The following is a 23,766-nucleotide window of genomic DNA, read 5'->3' as shown; positions in this document are numbered from 1 at the left end:
GAGGGTCCCTGTGTGCATGTGAATGGAAATACACGTGTACACATCCAACCTCTGTCTACTTCGCCTTCACTCCTGTGCAAAAGACTGCCCCCCTGTCCACTCTCCTGGCTTAACGGTCCCGGCCACTGGTGGTGTGGCCTGCACTCTGAAGGACAGGCCACGGAGAGAGAGCTGTGTGGAACCAGACTGTGAACTAATGAAAGCAAGGAATCCCAGAGCCCCGTCCTGCTGTACGGAGGGAGGAACATGGGTGCCAGGCTCTGGGTAAGCACAACCCCTTGACCCCGTGGACTTTTTGACCTGTGGGATCTGAGGGCCCAGGCAGAAGAAGGCCACACGAAGCTCTCTAAAGCAGCAGCCCACGGCAAGGCCCTCAGCTGCCAAAACTACGGGCAGTACGCTGCCTCTTGCATGATAAGTAAGGGGACAGTCTCCACTGCACTGACCACCTGCGGGAGAAGGCTGTTCTAAGTACTTCCTGGCAGAAGGTTTGGATTTGAATTAACCTTAATAATATTGATACTCTATACACTAGTTCCTCAAAAACTGTATAAAGCTTTTAAGACATCCTCACCAAAAATCAGAAGATCAAGAATGAATGTTATATATGCAGCCATTAAAAAAAAAAACAAAAAAAAACGAAATCTTGCCATTTGCAATGATTTGTGGATGGAACTAGAGGGTATCATGCTAAGCAAAATAAGTCAATCAGAGAAAGACAGTTATCATATGATCTCACTGATAATGAGGAATTTGAGAAACAAGACAGAGGATCATAGTGGAAGAGAGGAAAAAATGAAAGACGAAACTAGAGAGGGATACAAACCATAAGAGACTCTTAATCTCAGGCTGCTGGAGGGGAGGGGGATGGGAGAGATAGGGTGGCTCGGGTGGTGGACATTGGGGAGGGTATGTGCTACGGTGAGAGTTGTGAATTGTGTAAGACTGATGAATCACAGACCTGTACCCCTGAAACAAATAACACATTATATGTTAATTTTAAAAAAAAAAAGAATAAATGTTATACATTCCATTAGAAAGGTAACTCTGAGTAAAAGGTACTGTTTGATAGGACCACGATTCCACTTTCTCGATGCTCGAGACTCCAGATACTGTACTTACCAAGGGCTCCCTTGAAAAAAATGTCTGCAATGACCGTTTTCAGTAGTTTAGAAAACCAAAAGCATTAATCACGCAAAGAGGTCATAACTAGGGCTTGCTCCCAAAGGAGAGCTGTCCACAAGACAACCACAGCCCTAACAAGAAAGATCAGAAAGGGAGATTAAGGTTCATCGGTTCATGTGAAGACCAAATACCAAAAACTACAGTTCTGTATTTCACTATCATGGGGTGGGGGGGGATGATTGCTGGACTCATGAGAATAATATGCTTCAAAGCACTTTATTACCTACCATTGGAGGAAGCTGATCACCTGAGAAAAAACGAGAAAGGCCACTCACCCACTGAGAGGACTGCCTCTGACCGTGCGCTGCCATGTTCGTTGGTAGCTTCGCAGGTGTATTTCCCGGCATGCTCCTGAGTGACAGCCTGAATATACAGGGAGCTCGCGCCAGCGCGGGACATGATGAAGTAGACCGGCTCCAGATCAAAGCCCCCAGGTCGTAAGTGTGATTTCCGGGATTTGGATCTAAGCACTTGAGACGGATGGCTGGTTATCAACCCATGCCTGTCGTACCAGCGCATGATCGGGACTGGCATTCCAGTGGCGTTGCAGGACAAAGTCACAAAGTCTCCGTCTACCACCTGCGCACTGGCTGGTGATGTAATTATAACTGGCTTGAGTCCACCGCCTGTTAAAAAAGTAATTCACACACAGAAAAAGTAAGAACATCATTGTATCTACAATGCAAAATAACATCAACTCATCTTACTGCATAAATGTTCTCAATGTTGTGACCAAGTAGCAGTCTGCAATGCATCTTTATACATGTGTTTCTTCAACAGTGTTTTTTTTAACTGAATGTTAAATCAACATTTATGTTATAATCAACATATAACATTAGTTGCAGGTGCACAGCATAATGATTCAACACATATATATGCTTTGTGAAATGATCACCGCAGTAAATCGAGTTAACAATTCTCTAAGCAGTGTTTTACATGCAGAACAGTATGGAGAACATATTCATTCACAGAGATAACAGTTTCTGCAAAGTCACGTGCAAAGAGTGATACAGTAATGATAGTAAACAAAGATAACTTGCTTCTTTTTAGTTCCCTTCTCAAATTTAGCAAGTAAAACTGCCCATAAAAAGTAGAATTCTTGGGGCGCCTGGGTGGCTCAGGTTAAGCATCTGCCTCCAGTTCAGGTCACAATCCCAGGGTGCTAGGATCAAGTCCCGTATCAGGCTCCCTCCTCAGCAGGTTGCCTGCTTCTCCCTCTCTCTCTGCCGCTCCCCCCTGATTGTGCTTTTCTCTCTCAAATAAAAACATTTTTTAAAAAAGTAGAATTCTTCATTGTAGGCTCCTAGACATCTCCTACTTAGACATCCTGTCTTCTAGGAAAAAAGGGATGTACATAAAGGAATCTGTTGTGAGCTTTCCACTATGTAACCCACACACATCTGACCGTTCTAAGTACAGAACAGGCAAAGCCAAAATCTCAGGCTTTAAACATGAAAACAGTGCAAAGGAGCATAAAACAGAATAATACTCCTTCACAAAAACACAGTTAATTCCCGGGTCAGGGGAGGGGAGTATCTGATTACAAAAATCCTGGGAGAGAAACCAGTTCTGTGTAAAAGCTGATGAACGTATTTCTTACCATATAAATGAACAACACTTTTTTCCCAAACGACAGTGACACCAACTCTTTCCTTGTGGTCCTAGGTAGGTATTCATTCCTGGAGATTTTTTTTTTTTTTAAGATTTATTTATTTATTCGAGAGAGAGAGAGAGAGCAAGAGGGAGGAGCAGAGGGAGAGGGAAAGAGAAACTCAAGCAGACTCTGGGCTAAGCACAGAGCCCAACGTGGGGCTCGATCTCATGCCCCATGAGATGACCTGAGCTGAAACCAAGAGTCGGGTGCTTAACCGACTGTGCCACCCAGGCACCCCTGGAGCTATTTTTAAGTGCACCTACAATGGAATATTAATTACAAATGGCATTTTCTCCAGAGCAGCCTTTTCCTCCTCCGGCCCTACTTCCTACATTTGACAAAACCATCACTTGGTATGAATACATTTCTGAATTTTTTTAAAAGATTTTATTATTTATTTGACAGAAAGACAGAGATCACAAGTAGGCAGAGAGGCAGGCAGAGAGAGAGAAGGAAGCAGGCTCCTTGCTGAGCAGAAAGCCCGATGTGGGGCTCAATTCCAGGACCCTGAGATCATGACCTGAGTCGAAGGCAGAGGTTTAACCCACTGAGCCACCCAAGCGCCCCACATTTCTTAATTTTTGCCAATCTAGTCAGTGTAACAGCTTGCCTCACTGGGCATAACCTGCATCTCCCTGAGTACTAATGAAGTTGAACATCTTTTCACCTGTGTCACCGATATTTTCCCTCCCTTGTGAAATGACTTTTGTACATATTTTTTATCTCTTTTGTCACGGTTCAGAGTTCTTCAGAAATTCCAGATACTGTTCTTTTATTAGTTCTACATGTCACTAGTACCTTCTCACAGTGTATTGCTTTTCTTTCCATTTTTAGTGGCACCCTTTAATAACAAAGATGTTCCATCTTCAACGGAGTTGCGTCAATCTTTTAAAATAAATTAGCTCAAAATGTCTTAAGTTTTGAAACCCAATCAGATAGACACTCTCTTGTATTTTCTTCAAAAATTCTGCCATCTCAGGGTGCCAGGGTGGCTCAGTCGTTTAAGCATCCGACTCTTGATTTTGGCTCAGGTCATGACCTCAGGGTTGTGAGATCAAACCTCACATCGGGGCCCCCTATGCTCAGGGGGGAGTCTGCTTGGGATTCTGTCTCTCACTCTCTCACTGCCCCTCCCTTACCCCGCTCACGCTCTATAAATAAATAAATAAATAAATAAATAAATTTCTATAGATAAATAAATAAATAAATTTATTTATTTTCTTTTTTGGTCATCTTGCCTTTCGTAGATGGAACTTTATTCCACTAGGAATTTGTCTTTGTATACATTTTCTTCATTTTGACAACCAATTATCCAGCATCAAAATTGAAATGAACAGCCTTCTCTTGGTCAACAGCAATGTGACCTAAGTCAAGTCCTTACGTGCAAATGTCTCTTTGGTGGTCTCTGTCTCATTCTAAGAATCTATTTGTTCCTGCACCAGGACGATATAGTTTAATTACCACAGATTTTTGTATACTAGTATCTCAACAAGCCCCCCATGTTCTTTTTCTTCTTCTTTTCCTATGTCTTAGCTATTCTTGGGCCTTTGCTCATCCATATAAATTTCAGAATCAGTTTGTCAAGATTCTCAAAATATTCTGATAGGATTTTAATTGAAATTGCATGAATCTACAGAAGAGGTTTTGAAATGACCTGACAGGTATCTAATACCGAATTTGGGTTATCCACCAACTGGTCTACCTTTCTAAGTTACCTGGGTCTTTTTAATGTTGCTAATACTGAAAGGTGACTTTTACATTATATTTTCTGTTTGTTGCTGGTTATAATGATTAATTTTATGTGTCAATTTAATTGAGCTAAGGGATGTCCCAATAACTGGGTGTGTCTGCAACGGTGCTTCAGGAAGAGATCAGCATTAGAACTGGTGAACAGAGTACAGCAGATGGCACTGCCCATCATGGGTGGGCACCATCCAGTCTGCTGAGCGCCCTGTAGAATGAAAATGCAGAGGAAAGGTGAATTCTTTCTCTGCTAAAGCTGATCCATCTTCTCCTGCCCTCAGACACCGAACATCAGCCCTTCTCTTTCTCCAGCCTTTGGATTCGGTCAGGACTCACACCATCAGCTCCTCCTCCTCTCCACAAATACATCACGCTACTGGCTTTCCTCCTTCTCCAGCTCCATAACCATGTGAGCCAATTCCTATAATAAATCACCTCTTCTTTATATCTTACATATTCTATTGGTTTTGTTTCTCTGGAGAAACCTAATACACTGGCATATAGAAAGACACTGATTCTTGCTTGTTGGTCTCCCGCCAGCCACCCTGCTAAATGCTTTTATTACTTCTAATAATTTGTGAGCAAATTGAGAATTCTCTATGTTGGCAATCACAGCAGTTATAAATTAATAATGATTTGGTCTCTTTCTTTCTTATCCTTATATAGTTTATTTTTCTTGTCCTTCCGTGGTTAGAACCTCGAGTATGATAATAAACACAAGAGATTTTAAAGAGAATGTTTCCAATATTTCACCACTAAAAGTGATGTTTCTGGTAAGTTTCTGTTAGACACTTTTTATCAAAGTAAGAAAATTCCCTTCTATTTCTATTCTTCTAAGAGCATGTAACAGGGATACTGAAATATGTCAAATTTTTCCACCTCTGTTGATATAATCATATTATTTTCCTTTTTTATTCAATCAAAAGGATGAGTGACACTTTAAATTTTCTGGCAGATTCCTGGGATAACTCCTTAAGCAAGATAGATTTCCTTTTCTTATATGTGGATGGCTTGCTAATATTTTACATAGGATGGGGCGCCTGGGTGGCTCAGTGGGTTAAAGCCTCTGCTTTTGGCTCAGGTCATGATCCCAGGGTCCTGGGATCGAGCCCCGCATCAGGCTCTCTGCTCCGCAGGGAGCCTGCTTCCTCCTCTCTCTGCCTGCCTCTCTGCCTACTTGCGATCTTTGTCTGTCGAATAAAGAAATAAAAAAAAAATTTTTTAATTTACATAGGATTTTTGCATCTGTGTTCATAAATGAGATTGACCTTTGATCTTCCTTTCTTATGCCATTCATTCCTATGTGATTTTTAGAATCAAAATCATACTGACTGTAGAGTTCCCATTTCCTACTTTCCTCTGGAAGGGTTTGTCTAATATTTGGAATGGCCTGTTACTTAAAAGCTTAGTAGAACTCTCCACAAAACCTGCTGGCCTGGTGTTTTCTCTGTGGGAAGATTTTAAACTCCTAATCAGTTTCCTCCCGATAGTACAGAACTATTCAGGCTTTTTAATTCCTTTTAAGTCACAGCCTTACTAAGCTGTATTCTTCCTAAGAATTTGTCCATTTCTGCCTATATTTGTAAGTTATTGGCACAAAGTTCATCACATTCTTACTTTTAGTCTCTACAAGACTTTTTACTTTTTGTTCCTGTTATTGTTTATTCGTATTTTGCCAAAGATTTATCTATTAGATTTTACAAAGAGCCAACTTTTTCTTTTTCTTTTTTTTAAGATTTTATTTATTTATTTGTCAGAGAGAGAGAGGGAGAGTGAGCGAGCACAGGCAGAGGCAGAGGGAGAAGCAGGCTCCCTGCCAAGCAAGGAGCCCCTTGTGGGACTCGATCCCAGGATGCTGGGATCATGACCTGAGCCGAAGGCAGCTGCTTAACCAACTGAGCCACCTAGGCGTCCCAAAGAGCCAACTTTTTCTTTACAGATCCTCTCTCCTTTATCTTCATTTTCTGTTCAACTGATTTCTGCTCCTATCTTTATTATCTCTTTTCCTCTGCTTTAAATCTCTTCTGTTATTTCACTTAGCTCACTAATTTTCAGTCCTACCAGTTTTCTTATGAAAAAAACTTTTCTTTATAAGCATTCAAGGGCACACATTTCCTTCCAAGTTCCATTTTTACTATATCCTACCTGATTCGATCTGTGGCATTTTCATTACCAAAGTATTAAATTTCCATTATAGCTTTTTTTTAACTCCACTATTGAGGAGTATAATTTTATGTTTCCAAATACATGCCAATTAAAAATTATTTACTATTAACTTCTAAAATAATTGCACGAAGGTCAGAGAATTGGCCTGCATGACACTGACTGTTTGACACTGAAAACAGTTATAACTCATAGACAAAAGATTGATTTCCCTAAAATATAAAGAACTACCAGTCCACAAGAAAGAAGACCAACAATATAATTTTTAAAATGGACAAAAGACAATGAAAAGTCAATACATGAGAAAGCAAATTCAAATGACTTATACCCATGAAAAGAGGCCCAATTCACCATAATAGAAGAAACATAGATCCAAAGGTACTTTTTTTAACCCAGCAGATTGGCAAAGATTTAAAAAACAAGTAACACCCTGCCTTAGTGAGGACAGGAGGAGACAGGCAGTTACACGTTGCTGGTCGGCAAGAGTAAAAAGACCAGTAATAATTTTTTTTTAAAGATTTTATTTATTTATTTGACAGAGAGAGAAATCACAAGTAGGCAGAGCAGTAGGCAAAGAGAGAGGGGGAAGCAGGCTCCCCGCTGAGCAGAGAGCCTGATGCGGGGCTCGATCCCAGGACCCCGAGATCATGACCTGAGCAGAAGGCAGAGGCTTAACCCCCTGAGCCACCCAGGTGCCCCAACCAGTAACAATTTTGCAGAGCAACTCCGTAATATCTACCCACATTACCAACACATGCCTGCTTTTATTCAGCAAGTTCATTTCTAGGAACTTATTGTACAGATATTCACACCTGTGTAAAATAATTTATGCAGAGGGACATTCACTGTATAACTCCTTAAAATGGCAAAAGATTAGAAACAGCCATCAATAAGGTACTAGCCGAATCATTACAACTATATCATGATATACTAATAAGCAGCAATTTGAAAAAGGAATGAAACACTCTTTAATATGGGAAGATATCCAAGATACGTTAAGTGAAAAATTCAAGGTGAAGACTACACCAACTTTTAGGGGAAAAAAACAAACAGATGTTATTAAAATGCACACAGACATGTTATGTGTGAGTGATCGTAAATGCACATACAAGAATATTCAAGAAACTGATAAAAACGGGGCACCTGGGTGCCTCAGTGGGTTAAAGTCATGATCCCGGGGTTCTGGGATCGAGCCCCGCATCAGGCTCTCTGCTCAGCGGGGAGCCTGCTTCCCCCCTCTCTCTCTGCCTGCCTCTCTGCCTACTTGTAATCTCTGTCTGTCAAATAAATAAATAAAATATTTTTTTAAAAAAAGAAAGAAACTAATAAAACTAGTTAGTTCTAAAAGCAATATGGTTGGCTGGGGAATAGGAATGAGAGATTTTTACCACATGCCTTTTAAACTAGGTAGTAATTGTTAAAAAAAAAAAAAACCACTTAAAAACAATTTTTCCAGGGACACCTGGGTGGCTCAGTTGGTTAAGCGGCTGCCTTCAGCTCAGGTCATGATCCCAGCGTCCTGGGATCGAGTCCCACATCGGGCTCCTTGCTCAGCGGGGAGCCTGCTTCTCCCTCTGCCTCTGCCTGCCACTCTGTCTGCCTGTGCTCGCTCGCTCGCTCTCTCTCTGACAAATAAATAAAAAAATTAAAAAAATAAAAAAAAAAAACCAATTTTTCCAATGAGGTTGGTCAAATAATATTGCTTCATCATGGAACTAGAAAAGAATGTGGGAAATAGGCATTAGTTTTGTTATGGTAATAGGATTAAATCTTTTTAGTAAAAATGTTATATTTTCAACCAAAACAAAAGCTTATCTGTAAAAGTAAAACTCCCTACCATTGCGGGACTCAAAGCCTACCTTTTTCAATCTCAAGTCTCCCAGTAGACTGTATGAATCCAATCCCATTATCTGCTACACACTGATATAGCCCCGAATCTTCCAGAGTCACACCGGTGATTCTCAGTCCGTTTCCTGCAGTGAGATGTCGTGGGGAAGGACGAACAGGCTGCGCGTTATGGAACCAGGTACGGTTGGGAGTTGGGTTCCCGTGAACCTCACAAGTGAATTGTACTGTGGCGCCCAGAGAGACGGTCTGATCCTGTAGTCCTTTTGAAATTGAAGCATTTTCTGAAAATCAAACAAATCAATTAAACTCGAGGCCCTAAGAGGTACCTTCTGAAATTACCACACGAGACACAGAAAATCTTTCCTCTACCCGTAACTGGTTGAAACCAAATTGCATTGTTCATTCACATTCTCCCATTTGCTGTGGTCATCAAGAAGAAATTAGAAGTGTATCTGGACTTTCTTCTGATAGGATAAACCATATGTTACTAATATGTAATTGTCTCTTTTTCTAGATCTCTCAACCCACTTAATTCACACACACACACACACACCCCGTGGGCTTCTCTGAGCCTTTGTTTCAGGTGATTTGTTTAAAATAAATAGTTTCCCTGGATTTCACACTAAACAAGAGCCAAAACAGAAGAATGCTTATTTGCAAGTTAAATTCTTTCCAGGGTCAATTCTGCCTTAAGTTTATTTTTCTTAAAGATGTTATTTATTTATTTGACAGAGAGAGATCACAAGTAGCAGAGAGGCAGGCAGAGAGAGAAGAGGAAGCAGGCTCCCTGCTGAGCAGAGAGCCCAATGCAGGGCTTGATCCCACCACCCTGAAATCATGACTTGAGCCAAAGGCAGAGGCTTAACCCACTGAGCCACCCAGGCGCCCCCTGCCTTAAGTTTAGATGGATACTTTAAGATTCATCAAGTCACTTACACCGAGACAAAGCAAATCATTTACCAACATTTGTAACATACGCCCAAATTATTTGATTATGCATATTAATCAGACCTGATTATCATTGCACTTTAAAGCTCACCCACCATACCCTTCCTTATTTCCTGTGTTACCTAGGTCAGGCCATTGTTGCAAAGACACGCATGTAGAAGTTTATGAAAACTATCTTTACTATGAAACCACTTACTACCTACTATTTCTGGCTTGCATGAAAATCTGTTTTGATAACGGAAAACATGTTCTGCTGCTAGACATGAGGTAGGTAGCTAGAAGAAAGGAAAGGAGAAGCTTTGAGATACAGTGTATATATAGAAATGCGGGTGGAAATAATGCCAATTTTATGAGCCAGATACAGTGAAAGCATCCCAAAAGGGAAAATAAAACCGAATAGTGTTTGTTTTGTTTTGTTTTTTATTTATCCACTTGACAGAGAGAGAGAGAGAGAGAGAGACAGCACAAGCAGGGGGAGGGGCAGAGGGAGAGGGAGAAGCAGGCTCCCTGCTGAGCAAGGAGCCTGATGTGGGACTCGATCCCCTGACCCTGGGATCATGACCTGAGCCAAAAGGGACGCTGAATCGACTGAGCCACCCAGGCGCTCCGATACAGATTCCTTTTTACGATGACATTTTTCACTCAGTACTCTTAGTTACTACTGCCAGGTACTGCACACTGATACAGCCCAGAATCTTCCATCCTCCTGAATTCCCATCTCTGTCCTCCATGTCATGAGAAAGGAAGAACAAGCTCTGGATGACATAAGCAGGTTGGGGGTGAGGTTCTCACGAGCATCCCAGGTGAAATGTTCTGTGCCACCAAGAAATGCTGTGAAATCCTGCCAAATTCAGCAGGACTTTAAAAAAATGAAGCTTGTTCTGACTACTGATATAGGTGTTTCCAGCTAGTCCCTGTTTCATTGATAGCTCCCAAATAGATCTTCCATTCAAGGGCACCTGGGTGGCTCAGTTGGTTAAGCGACTGCCTTCAGCTCAGGTCATGATCCCGGAGTCCCGTGATCGAGTCCCGCACTGGGCTCCAAGCTCTGCAGGGAGCCTGCTTCTCCCTCTGATCTTCCCTCTCCTGCTCTATCTCACTCTCTCTCTCTCAAATAAATAAATAAATAAATAAAATCTTAAAAAAAAAAAAAAAAAAAGATCTTCCATTCAAGGATCAGTTAGACCAGGAAATCAGCCTGACTTAAAAACCAGTTTAATAAGTAACATCTTACCAAGTACATTAACCATGTAAGTCACACGTTGTATGTCTCCAGACTTGTTTCCCACTACACAAGAATAGTTTCCAGAGTCCGCTGGGTCAATGCTGTCTGTGGCAAGATGAGAATACAACCTTCTCCAATTGCTTCCCGGCACAGCGTCCTGGCCATCCTTTAGCCAGTGCACTTGAGAAGCTGGGACCCCACTCACCACACACTCCAGCGTGACAGGGCTATGAGAAAGGACAGCTAATACCTGTGACAGGGTGGGGTGCAGAATGTGAAAATCCTCTGAAGAAGGGCCTGGAAAAAGAACACAAAAATTTTTTTATTATTAAATATTCACGTCCAATCTCTTCCTTAGCAAATGTGTGAGAACCTTCCCACCTACCCATTTATTCTTCTTTACGCTACAAGGTCCTACTTGGCAGCTAATTCATTTTTAGTTGAGAATTAAAACTAAAACCCTTGGTGACCCTTTAGAGCTATTTCTGAATTAGCGGTTGAGAAAATGTTAAATTTCTGACAAGCCCAGAAACCACTACTTTGTTGTGCTTTGACTATTGGTTCTATCCCAGTTCAGCTACCATAACCTGCAAGAGAAAAACACATACTTTTTCATAATTCACAGTTAGCCACCAATCTGATTACCATGGATATAAAGTTATATTTTCTCTGTAATTTCTTTTTACTTGAGTGAAGGGTCAAGCTCTCCATATGCTTTCCACTCCGTCAATCTTGACCAAAATTCTCTTCTAAAAATACATTATCTTTTAAAAACAGGTTCAATACCATTCCATAATGCACTTATGTATTTAATGTTTCATAAGACTCTCTTATGATAAGCAAAGAGGATGAACTCTGATTTCCCAATGTTTTATAAGGAAGGCCTCTGAGGTAACTTCTTCCTAGTTACCATTATTCTCCCAAATACTTACGACTCACAAGAAGCTTTCGGCCAATGGGTTCAACTTTTAATTCATGTGTGACAGGATTAAAAGCTGCACATTTATATGATCCCTTGTCTTCTAAAGATACATTCAAAATCTGAAGATTTCCTGACGGAAGGATTAAGTAATTCTCTGAGGAGAGAAGGGAATGCAGTTAAGCCTCTAGAAGATACCAATCACAACAAATGAAGGTTGACAGTTGTGCTTTAAACTCAGACGTGAGAAGAGCAGCAAATAAGCAATCAGGAAAAATGTATTAAATGAAAGAAAGGGAAAGTCGAGGCAGGGGGGAAAAAAAAGTCAACACTACTAGAGGAAAAAAAATTAAACCTAGCAGAAACATCTGACAACAGATCGTTTGTTGAGAACGCTAAAAGCCCAGGCATATTTAGAAAAAGAGACAATGACCACAGCTACCACCTTGAGCAGACCTCCACCTACAGCACGGATGCCCCAGTGTCCATTTATGTCTATTCTTTCATTTTTTTCTCAACAAATCCTGCCAGCGAGGGCCCAGTCACAGGTCCCACAGCAATCAAGAAGGCAGACAAAAGCCTAACACTCACGCAGCCAACATTCCAGCACGGGAAATGGGGGTGGCAGTGAAGGGGATAAATAAGACACGAGCAAACAAAACTACATATAACACAATGCTGTGGGTAGAAAAAAGAAGCAGCAGCAGCCACGTAAAGGGGACAGAGAGCAACGGGGCATAGTATTTTAGATGGGGGCCATGAGAGAGGGCTTCTCAGTAAAAGAAATATGTGAGTGGAGACCTGAATGAATGGGGCTGTAATCACATATAAACTATAGCCACTTGTGCTTGTCTCCACTTCGGAGAGCAGAGACAATCAATATAGCTTATACATTATTTTTTGGTATCCACAGTCCCTAGCACACAGAGCTCAACAGCAGGCAAATGACATTTTGTTCTGTGGGCGCCACTGTTGTTGTTGTTTTTTTTTTTTTGTAGAAGGTCTCACCTGTGGAATGTTTCAGCCACTTTCCCCGGATTTTATAGCGCACCTCGGCCTTGGGGTTACTATCTGGTACCTTGCAGCCAATGAAACCAGTACTCTTTTCTTCTGCTGTAATAACATGCTTTGTTGCTGAACCGAAATCACCAAGAACTAAAAGAAATAAGTAAATAATTAGTAAAATAAATAAATGTGAACTTGAACTCTCTTCCCCAAAGGAAATTTAAAAAACCAGGAGCCACAACTGCCAATGTGGCCATTGGTGGCAGCCGATCCCCGTTTACAGAGTGGTGTGATTTTTTATCTCAGAAAGTAGCTGGGGTAGGGCTAGAGCTAAGTCATGGCACCCTTTTCCAGAGGTCACTGCTTCTAGGGGACTACAAGAAAAGCAAACGGCTCTTAAAACATCGGGGAGGGGGCACCTGGGTGGCTCCATGGGTTAAGCATCTGCCTTCAGCTCAGGTCATGATCCCAGGGTCCTGGGATCCGGCCGTGTCCAGCTCCCTGCTCAGCAGGGAGCCTGCTTCTCCCTCTCCCTTTGCCTGACGCTCTGCCTACTTGTGCGCACATACACTCTCTCTGTCAAATAAATAAATCTTTTTAAAAATTAATTAATTAATTTTAAAAGGTCAAGGAAAACTATAAAGTATAGTCCTTCCCATTCTGTTGGGATAAACCCTTTTCAAATCCAGTCCCTCATCAAAACTCACTTTCCCTATGCATCTTTATTCTGTGGGTAGTTACTCACACTGCAATAAAATGGTTCACAGGAACGAACCTAGGACATTGAAAAACCAAGCAGTGTATCATTTCTCTCTTGATCCCTCTCACTACTTAAAGTTCACTACAGATGGAGCCACTTTATTATCTCCAAGGCTGAAAGCATTCGGCCGCCTGCCACTAGGAATTCGGCCTTCCAGTGTGTGTCTTGGAGCGGTCCATGGGTCACAGCTCTACAAAAACATTTACTCTTCTCGGTTATGACAAACTCACGACTCCTGGGGAATCCAGATTTGTTCTGTAAATAGGGGTGCCCTTACAAAGACATTTTCCATTACTGGAAGCCATCACCATTTGAAAGGCAGATGGCTCAAACCTACTAAGAAAACCACCACATTCCAGATTTTCCATAAGTTCAATACTCAACATTCCTTTTGCTACGGTCAATTATTTTTTTTTCCTGCTTCTTTAGCCTGGTTTCAATTACATAAATTAAAATCACTCAGTAATCAAGACAAATAAGGCCATTAGATATGAAAGATAAAGGACTGCAGGAAACAACTGAGTATCAAAGGAGACAACAGCTTTTTTGTTGCTGTTGCTATTAAGGGCTTTTAAATATTCACAGAGGAATTCAGAATTCTCATTAGAAAACTGTGTTCCTAACCACTTAGAAGTTATTTCCATGGCCGCTATAGATGAAGACATGAGGTTAAGCTCACAGAGGTTGAAGGACATTTCCCCCAAGTTAAACACACAGCAAGAGTCAAGGCTGGGATGAGAACTCCAATGCGTTTGCTCCACAGCCCATGCTCGGAATTCTCTCTATTCAACAACGCAAGTGCTAACGGTAATTCTGGGAAAAAGCATAGATATCAGAGACAAAATTCAACTCACCAGCAGTGGATACTGTCGCAGGGCTGCTGACAATGGCACCGATGCTATTGTTGGCGACGCACTGGTAGGAACCCGAAAGGGAGGGATTAAGAGACACGATAGTCAAAGTCCCCTGATGAATCTTAATCTGTTCCACGTTTCTATCCAGTCTTTTTCCATTATGCAACCATGAGATATGAGCAGTCACAGGTTTAGCAGAACAATGTAGTACTACGGGTCCACCAAGTTTCTGGACAGCGGACAGTGGCTCAGAAATAAAATAAGGTGCCAACCCTATAAGGAAACATTCCCCACGTGCCAAGGGGCAGGGGGAGTGGGAGAGAGAGGAGGTAAGGGGAGAGAGAAAGAAGAGTATATTGAAAACATTTCATCTCAATCTATATAATTATAGGCAAGCCCTTATTTCATCATACCTGTTACCGTTCTTAATGCTTATAAAAGTTCTAGGAACATTTTTATATGCCCGTTTTTGGAAGGAAAAAAGGGCAACACATTAACCTAGGACTTAGTGATTAGGATAGAAGAGATGAGAAACCTTCTGATATAATCAGACAACATACCAATTCTGTAAGGAGAAATGGCAAATGGCTCTTTTTATGAATTTCTACAGAATGCAAGTTAAGAATCCAAAAAAGTGAAGCTAACTTGCAAAATAAAAAGAATTCTCTCCTACATCAGCAAGGATTTGATTTTAAGATGAAGCTATTCTATAAATAATGGCTACGGTCTTACTACTTCCCTTTAATATAAAACAATGTCCAGTCATGCTGAAATACAAAGTCTATCCTTTTTTTGGATATAAAGCCAAGTATAGCGTCAATTTTAAGTTTTATTCGGTGTTTAGAATATGCGTGACATCATTTCCTCAGCAGCTTGGGGGAGAAGGTGCGTTCTCGCGCTAACATATCAAAACAGATGTCCCCTGCCCACCCAAAAGGGTGAGGGGAACAAGAATACTGTTAATCTGGGGGGATAAACTACTTGAAAGAAAAAAAAAATCAGTAAGTTGCTAACCCTACTTTCACAGGATATTTCACCAGAAATGAAGATTGAGGGACGTGCCTCTCTTGACTAAAACCTGAGGTGGCTTGTTGAACAAAAACAGAAATAAAGGGGCGCCTGGGTGGCTCAGTGAGTTAAAGCCTCTGCCTTCGGCTCGGGTCATGATCCCAGGGTCCTGGGATCGAGCCCCACATCGGGCTCTCCGCTCCGGGGAGAGCCTGCTTTCTCCTCTCTCTCTGCCTGCCTCTCTGCCTACTTGTGATCTCTGTCTGTCAAATAAATGAATAAAATCTTTAAAAAAAAAAAAAAACAGAAATAAAACCAGCAGATCAGCTTTTTGGCTTATAAAAAGTCATACAGTATTCTTTTTTCTTTTTTTTGAAAGATTTTATTATTTGAGATGGAGAGCGAGAATAAGAGAGAGAGAGAGAGCATGAGAACGGGGAGAGGCAGAGGGAGAAGCAGACTCCCTGCCAAACAGGGAGCCCCATGCGGGACTCGATCCCAGGACTCCAGGATCATGACCTGAGCCGAAGGCAGTCGCTTAACCAACTGAGCCACCCAAGCGCCCCATCATACAGTATTCTTAACAGCGATAATAAATATTACTTAATGAATAAACATCGCTTGTATTTCTATATGACTTCTACAGGAATCTGTACACGAATCTAAAATTAAAAGATACGCCTGAGGGCCATGTGCTGGGCGTGGGCTTATGTACACATTTAACAATCTATGTTTTTAAGCTTTTCAGAACAGAAGTGGAGAGAAACTCAGACAAGGTTGCGTGAGAAAGTGGCAGTTCTCTTCAAGAACCAAGTTCTCTCCAAGCTGAGTCCTAATACATGCTGATTCTAAAATTTCTTCAGTGGTGTAGAGTCAGCATTTTATTCCCGTTATAATTTCCAAATTCAGACATTTGCAACATATCCTCTTATTGAAAAGAACGTGATAGGATGACGTTTGTTTTTAAGGCAACAAGGGGAATAAATTTTAAGGACAATAATGGGAAGGCCTGTCGAGGCCCAGAAGCACTACCAAAAGATCCTGAAATTGCTGAATGAATCCGTTTTTAAATCATTCAGGTGGGTCAAAGAAACCTTAGAAATGTCTTTGGAGGGACGCCTGGGTGGCTCAGTTGGTTAAGCGGCTGCCTTCAGCTCAGGTCATGATCCCAGCGTCCTGGGATCGAGTCCCACATCGGGCTCCTTGCTCCGCAGGGAGCCTGCTTCTCCCTCTGCCACTCTGTCTGCCTGTGCTAGCTCTCTCTCTCTCTCTCTCTGACAAATAAATAAATAAAATCTTTTAAAAAAAAAAAAAAAAAAAAAAAAAGAAATGTCTTTGGAACCCATGATCACCGGTGAGGATTTGAAGCTGAAGTTTGTTTCTTTATAGGATTAAGAAGAGGAAAAGTTGGGAGTCTGGACATGACCATTCTTGGGGATTAAAGGGCACACGTATGGTGGCCGAGCACGGAGTCATGTAGAGAATGGCGGAATCGCCGTATCATACTCCTGAAATTAATATAGCACTGTATGTTACTGGAATTAAGGTTTAAAATTCAAAAAAAAAAAAAAAAACCACGACCATTCTTCAGCTCTTACCTGAATTCACAGAAGGGCACAGAACCGTGAGAGTAACGAGGTACAGCAGTGTCTGTAAAGGCCAAGGATCTGGATGCATAGCGCCAGATTACAGAAGCAGGCAGGACAGACTTCCGGGCGTTGGCTCACTGAAAGACATCCAGAAAAAAGAAAGGAGGAAAAGGTCATCTACACTCCCAAAACAGCTTTAATCTTGTATCTGAACAGTCCCAGTTGTGAGCATGATGGCTGCCATTTATTTTGAAAGTTCTATAGAGAGTGTGGCAGATACAAGGCATTCAATGACTCGTGTCTTCCAAATTCACACTAATCTCTAGACACTAAGCTAATGGGAGTTTTGCTCATCCTTCCAAGGCGCTAAGATAATATTTCCATAACAGAATCCATCACTTTACATGAATACTTCATTCAGCTGCCTGTATGCATTTGTTAGTATTTGTGTAAGCATCTAAAATTCACCACCACCAAAATGCACCCCCCCTTCACAGTCCTAACACAGAAACAGTAAAATAAAATAAAATAAAAACATTTACATAGTGTTTCGTATGTGCCAGACACCATTTCAGTGCTTTTTGTAGACCCACAGACCGCTATGGTGAGACTAGAGGGAACTGTGGCAGGAAGGGAAGAGGGAGACCAAGTAGGAGGTAATGTAATCACTCAGGAGCGAGATGAGCACATGGTGGGTCAGACCTGTGAGTCAGCTGAGGAGGTGGTAAGGAAAGTGGACTCAGAATATATTCTAAAGGTAGAACCGACAGAATTTGTTCAACACGTGACTAGAGAGTAGGATTTAAAGATGTGCCAAGGATAACTCTTAGTTTTTGATGTAACAGAATCCACAATAGCTCTGTTTACTGAAATGGGGAAACCCAGAAAGGGGGAGATGGACTGAAAAGGTTAGTCATCCATTCTGTTTTGGGAAGGTAAGTCTGAGATACCCATGAGGCATCCAAGTACTACTGTCAAGTCAACGGGTGCATAATGGGGTCCAGAACTGTGTGAAGTCAGAGCTGGAAATATAGATGTCAGAAATATAGACATCAGACCCATGAAAGCCCCGGCACTAGATGAGCTCTAAGGAAAGTATGATAGGAGAGGAGAGAACAGGCAGGAGCCTTGGGATACTTCATTCTTCAGAAACCAAGTAGAGAAGGAAAAAGCCAGGGAGACCATGAAGAAGTAGCCAATGAAATAGGAAGAAATCCAGGAGACTGCTGTGTTCAGGGAGAAAAATGGGCGAAAAAACCTATTTCTAGAAGGAGAGCATGAGCAACTACTGGAAACACTGCTGAGAAATATAGTAAGGCTTGAAGGCACCATAATGCACAGGTGATACTGACAAGAATGGTTTCAATGGAGGAGGGACTAGCACCTGATGGTGGGTTCAGGACAGAATGGGAAGGGAGGAAACGAAGCAAGCACAGGAAATTCCTTCTAGAGCTTTGCTATAAAAGCAGAAAAATAGGGAGAATTGATGTGTGGAGACACACAGCAGTCAAGGGAAGGCTCATTTTTGTGTTTCTTTAATGCAGAGACAACACATTTAGCTAAGGCTAAAAAAAAAGTTTCACAAAACCCAGCCCTGGTAAAGGATGTGGGCAGAAATCGCAATCATCTACTGCTGGTGGAAATATTGGTAAATTCTTTTTGGAGGGATTTGCAGTATCTATCAAAAATCATTCGTTCGGGGGCACCTGGGTGGCTCAGTGGGTTAAGCCTCTGCCTTCGGCTCGGGTCATGATCTCAGGGTCCTGGGATCGAGCCCCGCATCGGGCTCTCTGCTTGGCGGGGAGCCTGCTTCCTCCTCTCTCTCTCTCTCTGTCTACTTGTGATCTCTCTCTGCCAAATAAATAAATAAATTCTTTAAAAAAAAAAAAAAAAAAAAAAAAAATCATTCGTTCGTGCAACAAATGCTTATGGAATACTTACTATGTGCCAGGCACTATTCTAGAAGCTGGTAAGAGAGCAATTTAAAAATATATAAATAGGAGTAAGCGACACAGGCAAAAATGCACCCCATCTACTCTAGTGGGAATGGACAATAAACACGACAAATAAAATTACTAGAATTAACAATGTCCATGCCACCTTCCAGATATGGTTCATTCCTCCTCTATGCTGCTCTATGCCTTGGACACATATCTACCACTGGACTCATCACTCTGTTCTGAAATGTATCTGGTTACATAACTATGTCCTCCTCGAAGGCAAGAAGGAGCCAGTATTTAACACTGTAAATTCTAATACCCCGCCAAAAACAGGCACCGAAGAGACATTTTTCAAAATGAAAGGAATACCTCAGTATAATGTAATTCCCAGAAATACCTTAAAAAGTAGTATTTAATGAGACCTGTCATCTCACATGAATGCGGCATATTCTAGCTATATTTTTTATTCCTTCATCTGTTCATTCACTCATATACGTGATTTTTAAAATCAGCGAAAATATTAATAGTGACTACTCTGTGCCAGGCACCCTGCTGGGCTAGGGATCCAAAGAGTGGTTATTATGTCTGCAAATTCTCCCCCACATCCGTACTTGGTCAGGGCTGGCCACTGAATCTAGGACTACGGAATACAACAAAATGTAACGAGAAAGCTACATGAATGACATTTTAGAAATGGGAATTCTATGTGCATATTCACGTATGCAAAGGTCAATTCTAACCTTTGATAAAATCGGGTAGAAATACAAAGCAAGGGCCTTAAGTGTGGCTTCTAGTTCATCAAATAACGTCTCCCGAGATCTGTTTCCTTCTCTGCACCATGCGCTCCAAAATCTAGGAGTTACCAATTCAAGTTCATCTGGATCACAGATCATCATCAGATCACGAACTGCCTGTTAAGTTTTTTCTTGCTGACCTCTTTCAAAAAGTGGGAGAGGATATTCTGGTACCACTCATTGGCGGAAGAGGCCAGCTGTGTGAAAACCTTTTTTTGGTTTATTTGAATTCTCACTTGGTTCAATGGCAAGGACTGACACACCACTGGTCAGCAGTCAAGGCAAAGTAAACATTCAAACAACTTGTTAACAGGAGCCGCCGTCCTGAGAGAACGAGGACAAGGAGGGGCGTTCTTCCTTTTGCCAAATCTTTCCTCAACGATTTATTTATCAGAAAGCAGTGAAACAAACAGCAGAGTCAACTTTAACCCCAGCACATGATCTGCTGAGTTACATTACAGCTGTCCTTTAAAACTTCACAGCTCATTACTGCTACCTAAACGATCCCACAGGATCATCGGGTATGAATTCTATCTTTCCACTGGGTTCCTTGCAACATGCTGTCAGTTGATTTTGGGAGGCTAGAAAGAACTTCCGACCGTAACGTAAGTATTTGTTGACTTCATTGGTACCCAAGGAAAGCTTGCTGCGTTTGTTAGAGAACAGTGGTAACGAGAATGAGGACCTGGATTCCATTGCGAAAGGAGTCAGGTAGCTTGAAGTTACACTCGACAGCCACCAAGAGGTCTAATCTCACAAATAAACACTGCTGACCGCAAGGAAAGTGGGGTGATGTACGAAGCAGAGTATATCCATTAGCACTCCTGGAAAACTGTTTAATGCTATGTCGCTTCCAAAAGTACTATCTTTGTCCCCCCCCCCAAAAAAGGAAACTCTTAGTGTTAGTGATACTGTTAATATTGAACTAAGAAGTTACTGGAAAACAACAACTATATTTATATTTACATATAATGTAAATATGTCCGTATTTCCCCTGCACTTCAACAAATGGACAATTTTGGCTTTTTTGTTTTTTAAAGATTTTATTTATTTATTTGACAGAGATCACAAGTAGGCAGAGAGGCGGGGGGTGGGGGGAAACAGGCTCCCTGCTGAGCAGAGCCCGATGTGGGGCTCGATCCCAGAACCCTGAGATCATGACCTGAGCCGAAGGCAGAGGCTTAACCCACTGAGCCACCCAGGCGCCCCCAATTTTGTTTTTTTGATCAAGTTTACCACAACAGAGCAAGGCTCCTACTGTCTTCTTACATGTCTTAACACATATATTGCTTTTCTTCCTTTTCTTACCTACAGAAATCTACCCCGGCAAGGGAGACAGCAACCTTAATTTCCTCTGCATAGAAACTGCATAGAAACTCTGCATAGAAACCAGTCCTCCTCATACCCTCTCTTCTGATCTGGAAACGGGGCAGCAGAGAAAAGGTCCACGGAAGGATCACACCCACACACTGCCCGCACAGCGTTTCTGGATTCTCACTCGCCAAAGGCTGTTTGACCTCCGTTCTGGCATATACAACATCCAGATATTTTCATGCAACAATTAAAAACAGAATTCTGATTTAAATCATATCAGATGGAATAGGATTCTGAGTTAAATTACAATGTCATGTTTCAAACATCAGTGTTTTTCTCATTTAAAAAAATTTTAAAGCACCCAATGTAGTTAACAGGCAGATGATATTTTAAATAAAATATTCAAGTTTTCTTCACATATTCAACAATGAATATGTTACTTTTACAAGTAGAAAACTCTTAACAGAAAGTTTCTATAAATATTCATTGACCAAAAAAAACCCGCTACACATTCAGCACAGAACAAAAGCAAGTAAACGCAATTCTACCACCTAAAGATAACACATCAATATTTTGATGCATTTCCTTCTAATCCTTTTCATATATGTGTATATATATATACATAACTGAGATTATAACATATATGCAATAGTTTTAAATCATGCTTTATTCATTTTTTATCTAATGATCATTTTTACTCATTAAACAACCTATAACAGCCATAGATCCTTTATTGAATAGATGTGCTTTAATTTTCTTAGCCACTCCCTTTTGGGTAATTAGGCTACATTTTTTTATATGGGTGTGTAGCCATGTATATTTGTCTCTCTATTACAGATAATGCTGTTATAAATATCTTTGTCCATAAATCTTTACTTTTCTACTTACATTTTTAGATTTCTTAAAGTGGAATTACGGAGTCAAGGAACACAAACTTTTTAAAAGATTTTATTTGTTTATTTTAGAGGGAGAGAGAGAGAGAGAGAAGCAGACTCCCTGCTGAGCACGGGGAAACCCAATGTGAGGTTCGATCTGAGTCAAAATTCAAGAGTCGGATGCTTAACCAACTGAGCAACCCAGTTGCCCCAGTACAAATATTTTTAATACTCTTAACATATATACTGTCAAGTGGTTCTCCCCCAAAACGGCAATAATGTAAAACCTACCCCCAATAACCACCATCACCATAGTGGGAGGAAGACTCCCAGTCACTAGAATATGGTTGACATCCTTACCCTGTGGTGAGCAAAGCATGGATGTTACACATGAATTTGAGAAATTAAAGTATTTGGTAAGGCACTGAGCAACATTTACTATTTAATCTACCATGGACTTCTAAAAATAATCTTGTAAATTTAAATAACAATAACTACAACAAAGGGAGCCTGCCTGGGTGGCTCAGTGTGTTAAGCATCTGACTCTTGGTTTCGGATCAGTTCATGATCTCAGAGTCCTGAGATCAAGCCCTATGTCAGGCTCCACACTCAGCACAGACCTTCTTAAGATTCTCCCTCCCTGCCCCTTCCCTCCTCCGCCCCACCACGCACACATTCTGTAAAATAAAGAAATCTTTATTAAAAAGTAAAAGGATTGGACACTGTGGACATTTATCAACCCTTGTTAGTTTCTAAGCTTTCAATTGCAAAAAAACACCACAGACACAAAAATCTCTGCTTTTTACCCAAAATTTATTGTAAAGTAGGATGCAGGGTCACTGTTGTTATACCGGGTGATTTTAATTTATAAAATGCATTTCTCTAAAAATAAATTTGTATGTGAAAACTGCTGACAGACACACTCTGGCAATATTTCCTGGCATTCAAAATAGTAAATTACCATTTATTTCAAAACATTACTCTCCCTTCCCTATTGCTTTTCTTGTCCAGAAAGCATTTTTTTAAGGTTTTATTTATTTTAGAGAGAGACAGAGAGAGTGCACACAGGCAGAGGGAGAGAGAGAGAAACAGACTCTCTGCTGAGCAGGGAGCCGGATGCGAGGCTCCATCCCAGGACTCTGCGATAATGACTTGAACCAATGGCTGATGCTTAACCAAGTGAGCCACCGAGCATTTAAAGCCATAAAGCATTTAAACACCTCTACTTCCCTAAAGTACTGGGGTGATAAAAATAACTCAAGGAACTGGATTTTAAATTGGGTTTGTTCTTGTCTTACTATTGGACTTCATCAAAGATGTGATCAATTCCCTATGTGAAAATCAGAACTCTTGAGGCTTATCCACTCACTGTCTCCGAAGAAACTAACAGGACCATGAGGAAGTTCTACCTGCTTCATATCTTCACAGGAAGTTAATGGTCAACATGATTCTATTATTTTCACTGGAGCTGTGAGCAGCTGATTTAAGTGAGATGTTCCCAAGAAAGCACCTGATAGCACTATCTCTCCAGGGAAAAGACTAATAGAGTACAAAAAGCCAAAACCAAAACAGAATAGCTTGGTGTAGTACCCCCATTCAACCTACAAATCAGGGCACAACTCTTTCCTCCATGCTATAAAAATCAGTGGAAGGCTCCCCACTTTTGCATGGGATGAGTGCTGCTCCCTGAGTCCTAGCCTGATGTTCCTAAAGATGACTGGTATACGTCCTAAGTTATCGGGCCTCCTTGAAGCTCTTCTTCACCTCTACATAGAAGGCAATCTGTCTTATATAACTTATTGTACTTCTATGCCAGCCCAGGCTTAGCAGCATTTCTATTGGCAAAAGCAAGCTAAAGGTATGCCTAGTCCTAGAATAAGAAAGGAAATACTTCCCTAACATTTACTTAACTTATTGTTCAGGTTGTGAACTTAATGCTTTT

The 23,766-nt window shown here is 41.2% G+C and overlaps 1 protein-coding gene across 2 annotated transcripts in view; it reads right to left on the bottom strand.

The window, feature by feature from the left end:
- Positions 1-23,766, bottom strand: part of CDON (cell adhesion associated, oncogene regulated) — a 96,406-nt gene that overhangs the window by 44,054 nt on the left and 28,586 nt on the right. For both annotated transcript variants that reach the window (XR_013967604.1, XM_080817697.1), the window contains exons 2-8: positions 16,911-17,038; positions 14,305-14,577; positions 12,694-12,840; positions 11,699-11,842; positions 10,776-11,063; positions 8,605-8,874; positions 1,461-1,811 (exon numbers count right to left, since the gene is read on the bottom strand). Coding sequence is in view for 1 of the 2 variants with exons in the window: in XM_080817697.1 (XP_080673823.1) it covers positions 1,461-1,811; positions 8,605-8,874; positions 10,776-11,063; positions 11,699-11,842; positions 12,694-12,840; positions 14,305-14,577; positions 16,911-16,989 (1,552 nt within the window). In the remaining variant the exon portion in view is untranslated. The remainder of the gene's footprint in view (positions 1-1,460; positions 1,812-8,604; positions 8,875-10,775; positions 11,064-11,698; positions 11,843-12,693; positions 12,841-14,304; positions 14,578-16,910; positions 17,039-23,766) is intronic.

This window comes from Martes martes, assembly GCF_963455335.1.
Source record: "Martes martes genome assembly, chromosome: 10".
NCBI lineage: Eukaryota > Metazoa > Chordata > Mammalia > Carnivora > Mustelidae > Martes > Martes martes.
The sequence above is the reverse complement of the archived record's forward strand: the minus strand, read 5'-3'. Positions and strand labels throughout refer to the sequence as shown.